Consider the following 8,920-nt stretch of genomic DNA (forward strand, 5'->3'; position numbering starts at 1 on the left):
AACTCCTCATATTCTGGGATTCTGTGATTTAAGTCAGGGGTTTGATGTGAATGTGGGAATCTGCATGCAAATATGAGACAAGAGCAGGGACTGTTTTAGGGGAAGATGGAGCTGTAGGAAATGTCACTGGTGTCCATGTCCCCCTGCTGCCCAAGTTCCTCCCAGTTTGGTTGATTTGATGTTGCTGCTTGAGCTGCCTCAGAAGAGCAGAGCAGCTGGCAGCAATATCAGGATAAAATGATTTCACGTTATTGATTCCCCTGATGCAGAAGTCTCTTCTACTTTAAAAAAGCAAACAAAACACAAGGAAGAAATAACAGCAGAGATTTCTCCTGGGGTTCGGTTTGTCTTCTGAGTTGAACCCAAAACCAGTACGCAGTTATGTGAAGTAAAATGGTGTATCCAGTGAATAACCCATCATTTCCAACTGTGGTACGTAGATTGTGTCTTGTATTTTGGTTCTCTTTGAAGGGAGGTTTTGTATTGGGCCCATGCGTCTGTTAGTACTGGGCTTGTGTGTTAGTGGCTGCTCAGACTGGTTTAATTTAACATTGAATTATATTGTAAGTCAGTGAAGGAGAAATTATTTGTATTTTGTTTTCTTAGATATATTTTTACCTTCTGAAGGCAAATTTTAGATTAGAATCAGAAGTGCCTTTAATATTTCCCCTAATTTGTCACGTCTTGCATTTACAATATTTGTAGTGTTAACTAGTTTATCTCAGACATTTCTGAAGAGAGCGATGCTAATGTGGCATAGGAAACCAGTTAAATAACAGTAACCTGACTTTTTATTTAACAAAAAACCTACTAGAAATCAAGGGCACGTGGTGTATTGCCCAACTAAGATTTGGAGTTTTAAATCCACAGAGCAGTTGTTGCTTAAAAATTACGGGTTTTTTATATTATATTACAAAAATGTAAACGTTTAATGATGCATGACTCGCAAATGCCGGGACCAAATTCCTAGCAGTGCCATTCTTGCAAATCCTGAACCTTTACAAGGAGACATAAAGCCCCAATGCGCTAAAACATCCCAGCGTTGGGTTTTGTAAGTTAAATCGCTCGTGCTCTGCCACTGGAGGCAAATTCCGTCTTGCAGCTCAGAGGCTGACGTTACGCAATGATGAATTTTTAATTTAGAGCATGTTCTGTGTACACGCCCGACTGTGAAATCAAAGGCTTTGTAACGAAATTATGTTGTTTTTCAGAATTTCTACAAGGAGATTGAGCGAGAAGAAATGTATATAAGGTTTGTAAACACGAGCAGCGACAACCTCTGCTTGACTTACTGTAGTGTAACTGGAGAAAATTAAGTTTGTATTAAGCAGTCACCTGGGGGCTGGAGGGAAAGAAGTAATGAAAAAAACCACACCTTTTCCTGAACCTTAACTGCATCCAAAGGCTTATCTTCACTGAGAACAGTGAGCATTCGAAATTCGAGTCGTGAGGGCTTTTGTCCAGCTCCTTCAGTCCTGTTATGATGAGCACTGAAATACCCAGTGCAAAAAAATAAATAAACCAGAAGGAAGCTGAGCAAAGAAAGAGTTTTACCCCCTGGTGAGGTACAAAATCTGTGACTTGGAGCAAAAAAGGGCTATTAAATAATATCATGGCTGATAGTTATTTTAAATTTAAAGCTTTTTAGGAGCCTTTCAAAATCTATTTTCCCACACAGTAAAAGTGGTAATACGTTGCTGTGCTTGTTGTAAACCTCAGGGTTCCCAGGCCTCTGTTTGTACTTTTGGCTTAAAATTGGCTCGGCTGGTGCGCTACAGGGATGAAGCTTGTGCTTTTCCTGCTATTTTGGATATCTAAAAATCATTCGTTCTTAAATTCTTGTTACCTTTCCGGGAGAGTTTTCACTTGCGAACTCACTCCCTGTTGTTAAAATGACTTTAATTATTGCGTTGTTAATCTGCAAAAAGAAAATCAAACCTAGCAAAACGTCCAGCATGTAAGGTCGTAGGTCTGCCCTCTTAACTATCTCTATAAAGACAAATTGTCTTCTGTTTTAGTTGTCTGAAAATAGAGCTGAACCACTGTAGTCTTCAAAATAACTTACTTAATAGCATTCAAGAAGCAACCTTTTTAAGACGCGCTGTTTCTGTTACTCGCAGGTATTTGTACAAGCTGTGTGACCTGCACAAAGAGTGCGATAACTACACGGAAGCTGCCTACACCTTACTTCTGCATGCAAAGCTCCTGAAGGTAAGCCCCAAAATACCTTGCAGGGTTTGAATATCGTCTTCACAGAAACCAAGAGTAGTGGTGTTTGTTAGGGGCAGAACATGTGGACTTTAAACCAGTTAATAAGGATGTGCTGCTGCTTATGTCAGTTGTATCTTTTGAGATACCATATATTAGATATATTTAAATAGACTTCTTTCCAAGCCTTTAAAAGGTACGTGTAATTTTATTGCAGTGTTACAGCACATTTAAAGAGGCAAAACCACATTGAGGTTCTTTGGGGAATGCAATGTAAACAAATAAGATGTTTTACCTCTACAAGGTGCATGTAAATAAAGCATTTGAGTTTTTAACACAGTTTAGTATCAGTCAGAAATGATAATGCTGTATTTCATAAGCATTAATCTCACTGAAAACGTTCTGGATAGGTGGTGGTGTCTCTAACACAGTTTGTTTCCATGAACATCACACATGTGTCAGTGTGTGCTAAATGTGTTCCTGGAATTAGCTCAGAGAAGGATGTTGCACTTAAACAGCAGGCACTTGTGTCATGAAATCACATCTAATACAGCCTAATCATCAATAAATTAGTAGCATGGAGTATTATATTTTGATTTTTAAAGGCAGTCAGCAGAATATGTGAGAATCTAAAATTTAGCGTTTTCTGAAGCATTTGCTTTAGTCCCATCCTCCTCTCCCCATCTCACCACCCACTGAGTGGGTGAAATCTTTCTCTCCAAGGATACCTGGAGCAATTTCTGCTCCGCTCGAGGGTGGTAGCACCCGTGGTCATAGAGGGCAGGGAGTCAGGGACAGAATAATCATTGCATTTTCCCCTTGATCTGTTTCTTAAACCAATGGCAGGTGTATTATTATAACGTGCTGTATTATCACAACCTGTTGTATCATTGCAACTTGCTGTATTATTACAGAATCTGCAAATGGTCCCCCCTTTCGTAAAGGAAATGTATCTCATTCTATGCAAGGATTTCTTCTGAGCAATCTTTGATTAATCTTAAGCAATCCCAAGAGAAGTACTGGTATAAAATACCTGTTTTGGAAAGTTGGAAAGTGGAAGGTGTTAAATGAACTGCTCCTAAACTGCTCCTGGCATACGAGGAAAAATTTCGGTACCGCAAGAGTGGTCAAGCAGTGGCAGGGGCTGCCCAGGGCAGTGGTGGAGTCCCCATCCCTGGAGGGGTTCAAGAAGCGCCTGGATGTGGCACTTGGGGATGTGGTTTAGTGGCCATGGTGGGGTTGGATTGATGTTGGACTGGATGATCTTGGAGGTCTCTTCCAACCTCAGTGACTCTGTGATTCTGTAAAGGATGCACTGAGAATTATTTGTACCTCAGAACTGCGTAAGTTGCTTCCTGGCTATAAGAAGACTAAATGTGATGCAGCCCCTGCTTGGGTAATGACATTTTCCATGTGGAGCCAAGTGTCAGAGGAGTGAGGCTGTGAGGAGCTGTGACACCCTCATAAACCAGTCAGTCTGGTTTATGTGGCCTTAAATTAGAGCTTAGCCAAGTTCTGGTTTTTCTTACGAAATGTCTTCAGAGATGGGTTATTTAATATCAGCCTTTGATTTACGGGGAAGAAATACCCAGTTTTTCTTATAGCACAAATTGATGCAAGGTGGCAAATGTAAGGGTAGTTTTTATCACAGATTTTCATCCCTAAGCACATGTTTGTTTATAAATATAATTACATTATAGTTTGGAAATACTTTTTATAAAAGGGTATTGGTTTCTCTAATACAATAACCTGTTAATACCAGTAGTTAGCAGTGGCTGGAGGAGTTCCGTACCTGAGAAGCAACAGTACTGAAGTGTGTAACTTTAAGCAATTGAGCTTTTCTTTCAAACCTTGAGGACGGGCTTTTCAATGACGCTCATCATGGGCACATATTTCATCCCATTGATTTTAAATGGGATCACATTTAGGTCAAAATGGAGAGCTTTCTAGAATTTCTCTTGTCTGAGATCACTGCAAGCTGATGAAGCACACTTGAGAAAAGAGATTTTAGGTGTATTTGTAACCCATTTAGCCAAAATGAAGTTGTTCAAAAATAACAGAAGATGCTGATGAAAAAAATGCGATTGCATTGCAGCCTCCGTGAAGTTTGTGATGCTCAGGAGCGCAGTTTTGCGGCACTAAGCTCTCAACATTGTCTTGCTTTAGCCAAACACAAACGTTCTGGCCAAATTAAGGAGTGAAATCTAGTAAGGTGTAGAAGGTACAAGCAGATGATGTAACTGCAATTCTGTGAGTGAATCTGCGAGTTGCTGATTTTCAGTTGAATTCCTTCTTTTCTGAAAGTTATACCGCTTTATTTCTGTGGGCAATTTGCCTTCTATGGTAACTTGGATTTTTAGAGAAGAAAGTGAACAGCTCTTTAATTAATTTAATACCTGAGCTTGGTTTCTTAAGGCAAGAAGTCCTATTGGGGCACCCGTCCCTGTGTCTTTTTCAATCCGTGAGAAGTTTCATTTGATGCGATGGGGGTTTGTGATTTGATTTGATTTGCCAGAGGTTTGTGAGTCTCTTAAGGTATTAATTTCAGCCTTTGTAAACTTAGTGGTGCTTTTCCATTCCTCCAAATGGTCTGTATGAATTTTGGCTCTTTAATTTCCGTGCCTGCCGTCCTTTCTGTTTGCACTGATGTATTTTTGGCTTCAGGGCTTTTCTCAGGATAAACCCAAAGGGTTCTTTGTGCACCCAGGAGGTTGGACCCATCAACAGGCCAAGGTCAGGCTCATCAAATGCTCTGAGGAGAGGAAGCCACCTCCAGAAGCTTCCCTCCAGCTGATAATTGTAATTAGCTCTAATTACAGCATTCAAACAAATGGTCCTCGTTCCCAAGGAATCAAAGTACACAGCGATGATAAAGTTGGTGGTGGTGCATTCTCCACTTCGTTAAAGCAAAAAAAATGTGTGTTTAGCCTAATTTTACTGACTTATCGCATCACTTTTAATTTGCTCTTGCTTTTCCCCTTGCTTTCTGTTTGATTTAGTGGTCGGAAGAAGCCTGTGCCGCACATCTGACCCAGCGGGATGGATACCAGGCTGCTACTCAAGGACAGCTGAAAGATCAACTCTATCAAGAAATTATCCATTACTTTGACAAGGGCAAGGTAAAAAGGGAAGAAGAAGACCCAAATGCGTTTCATTGCTTTTCTCCCTAACTTACAAGGTGAAGAGTAAACATGGTTTGCATCCAGTGACCTTCAGGGAGCTTTAAGCTTGCGATAAGTTATGTGGAGTGTAAACGTTACACCAGCTAACACTTAAATAATAATGATAACACTAAAAAGAGAAAGTAGAAAGAAATCAATGGTACATTTATAACTGCTGTGTTAAAGGTAAATATATGTACATATCGTGCCACGGAGAAAATAAAACAGCAGTGCATGTAATTTGGGGATTTACTTTTTCCGGCAGTTGCAAGAGCTGATGCAGCTCCGGCTGCCCTTGTTTTTTCTCGTGTACACAAAATAACACCCTGGGGGAATGGATGTCCGTGGTTCACATCGTAAGGAGGCAGAAATATGCTCAGATGAGAACCTTGCATTGCAATTGCATCTTTCATTGCAAGATGAATTTGCGCTCGGTGTTGCGTGATGGGAAGGGGGGAGCGTTGGTGTATCCTGTGCGTGGAGATGGAGGGGTTTCATGTGTTAGGGAGGTGCAGGGAGTTTCAGTCTTTGGGTATTTCGTGCACAAAGATGTTGAAATCTAGAAGTAGAAATCTCTTTGTCAGAATATTTCAGAAACATAAAACCTGGGGTTTTAAAAGCAATCTTTGCTGCATCAAGTAATGCAAACAAAACCATCATGTTCTGGTAGGACTGGAATATCATCCAACCAGCTCATGTTTTCCAAGTAAGTTTTTAGCAGATTCAGATGAGTATTTTGATAGAAACTTTTCATCAAAGGTCAATCTTTATACCTTATCTTAATGCAAAATTTAGACGTTGTTAATAAATGAGGGCGATGGAGCGGGGCTGCGCAAACAGGAGAGCATTGGTGTCCAGAGTGCGCTTCTGCTGCCCAAAAAGCTCCTTCTCGCCCTTTAACAGTGAGAACCTCGTTCAAATTAGAGTCATAGCTGTTTTAAAAGTATATTTTAATATACATACATCTCTGGAAAGGAAAAACCAGAAGTCACATGTGTTTATTTTGTTGTTTTCTGACTTTATGGCCTCGCGGTTCATCTTTTACGGTGCCAGCACGCAGGCGGTGGGAATTATCCTGAGCGCCAGGCCAGCGCGTTTTAGCTGTAAATTAAAAGCTGCGGCGTCCTTTACGTCTGTACTGAATGCAGGCTGTCTTTAAGTTGTCCCCCATCATTTCTGCTGTAGCGCTAATGAGCTGTTTACACAAACACGGGCAGAACACCCGCTGCTCGCTTTTCAGCCCGCGCCGCGGCGCACAGCACGGCATCCGCGCTCCAGAGACCGCCGTTGGACTGAAGGACCAGTCCTCATCTTTGCAGGGCTTATAACTCCAAATGAGGGAAGGCTGTGCCTGCTTTCCAAAGAAACAGCACTGAAAATGCTGTGTTTTCCCTTTCCCACATAGTTAAACAACTCAGTCTTTATTAATCTAAAAATTATTGATGAGCAGTGATATCAAAGGGTCCACCGTGATGACTTACTCCTTTGCGTAACTCAAGTCCTGGGACTCCTGTGTGATTTCTATGTGTGCGTGTGAGGAGATGATGCATTTTCCAAGCACTCTTTCCTAGTTACAGATATTTCTTCTCTCATTTTCTGGTCGCTCAGGTTGGTGATAAATTTTCCTTAAAAGAAAAGGAAAAATCAATACCCACTGAGAATTTGAGCATCTCATGTGAATTTTTAAATGGCAGGGAGCTCCAAGTTGAGGTTTGCACGGTAGGTTTAAGGTAATCCTCTCATTTGGGATGTTCTGCCATTAGGTTAAATCAACTTCTTACCTTTACCTATGCAGTCTGCAAACACAGTCCATTTAACTGTGCCATTCCGTGGTCAGTAACATCTGAAATTTGGATTTGCTACCTCCGAGGCTTTTACAAAAGCTCAGGAATTTTGTTTTAAAGTTGTGAGTCCACACCTCTCCTACTCCAACCCTCCCGATGGGAAGCAGTGGACATGAGGAGGGTCATAGACGTGTTGCAAACGTGTAGAAGAGATGGAGGAGAGGGATTTCCTAGCAGGTTACACCTGGTTTTAAAACACTGGCTTGTTTTTTAAAGGATAGCATAGTTCAGCCTCTCAGAAATAATTCTCTTAGTAAATTAATTTCCCAAAGCGAATGCAGGAAAGACCAACTGTGAGGCTTGTTCCCCAAATACTGGCGTTCGTGGTGAGATGAATTCAGAGGAGGGTTTAGTCTGCATGCACAGATTGGACCTCTCACTTCTGGACCAGAAGTGCCTGAGAAATTTGTAACTTAATAATACGAACTGTGGGGTTGCACTGAAAGCAGGAGTGTGGGCATCTCATTTTGGCTGAGAACAAAATACCTTCACCATGAATATCCCTGTTATTTGTCATTTGAGATCCAGTTAATATTCCTCATTTTGATTTCTGTTTTTTACTGTATTATTCTGAGGAAGCTTGCTTTTTTACTTAACTTTTTGGTCCTTAAACCAATCTTCTGGAGAGCTGAAGCACACTCTTCACCTGTAGTAAATTAGCATTTTCAGATGCTAATTCTACGTTTTGCTGCTCTCCTACTTCATGGGTTTAATTCTGTATTAGCAATACTTTTCAAGGGGGTGAAATTTTGCCTGTGTGGAGCAGTTGATGTTGGTCAATGCTAATGAGCGACCAAAGCCAAGAAATACTTAAATATTCCCTGATAAAGATAGCGTTTGTAGACAGATTTGTGTGCTCTCTGGAGCCATAAAGGAAGCAGCGGCGTTCTCATTCCTGCCTGGTAAAATGTACAAACAGCAGACGTGTTTCAGGTTTGCCAGGGGATGCCGCAGTCTATAAATCAATGCATCCTTTCCACTGCTCCTTCATAAATTGAAAGCATCGGTCCCAGGGAGGAAAAAAATAAATAAATGCACACTGCTCTTTTATTTCCACTCCTTCCTCCTTCACCCCCTCCCAGAAAAACCCAATTTACTGTTTTACTGGAGCCACGAAACACAAAATAGTTGAAAGCACCCAGTAAATGCCACGCTTTGGCTTAAAATGTCTTTTTTTTTTCCAGCTGATGGGATGGCATCAAATGGGTTTTTGTTCCCTGTAACAGGATAGCAGTGATATTCACCTGTCTGCCAAAAATCAGCACCAGCTCGTGTCCCCTGTCACCCGTCCTGAGCGCCGGGAAGGGCAGAGCCAGGCTCCAGAGAGCAGCGGTGCGGCGCTCGGCCGTCCTCTAAATCAGTATAGCGAGTTGTTTCCAGTGGCTGGGTCCTACACGTCTTGAATGCAACACGAGCAGTAGAGGAATGCTGGGTTTGAACATTTTATGTAAAATAGTAAGCTTACACAGTGGTTAATTAACGCTATCTGAAATTTAAACAGCTGGGAACGTCCCTTATCGTGCAGTAGTCTGAGGCACGATACTCTTATCCCAGACTAATTCATTTTTATTGACCCTTAACTCAGCAGGAGCTGAGAAATACCCTAAGATCCTCCTCAAAACTGAAACTGGATGCTGCAGTTCTTTCCAGCTTCCAAAATAAATCAAATCACCAGGTTTTCCCTAAAAGGATCTGCATCCTCCAACT

At 41.4% G+C, this 8,920-nt stretch overlaps 1 protein-coding gene across 1 annotated transcript in view; it reads left to right on the top strand.

Moving 5' to 3' along the window:
• Positions 1-1,211: 1,211 nt before the first annotated feature.
• LOC104547121 (dedicator of cytokinesis protein 1-like) overlaps positions 1,212-8,920 on the top strand; it is a gene marked incomplete at both ends in the record, with an annotated part of 22,874 nt that continues 15,165 nt past the window's right edge. The window contains 3 exons of the mRNA XM_010192702.1: positions 1,212-1,252; positions 2,121-2,211; positions 5,208-5,327. Coding sequence (XP_010191004.1) covers positions 1,212-1,252; positions 2,121-2,211; positions 5,208-5,327 — 252 coding nt within the window. The remainder of the gene's footprint in view (positions 1,253-2,120; positions 2,212-5,207; positions 5,328-8,920) is intronic.

The sequence above is a fragment of the Mesitornis unicolor genome, unplaced genomic scaffold (assembly GCF_000695765.1).
Source record: "Mesitornis unicolor isolate BGI_N332 unplaced genomic scaffold, ASM69576v1 scaffold351, whole genome shotgun sequence".
NCBI lineage: Eukaryota > Metazoa > Chordata > Aves > Mesitornithiformes > Mesitornithidae > Mesitornis > Mesitornis unicolor.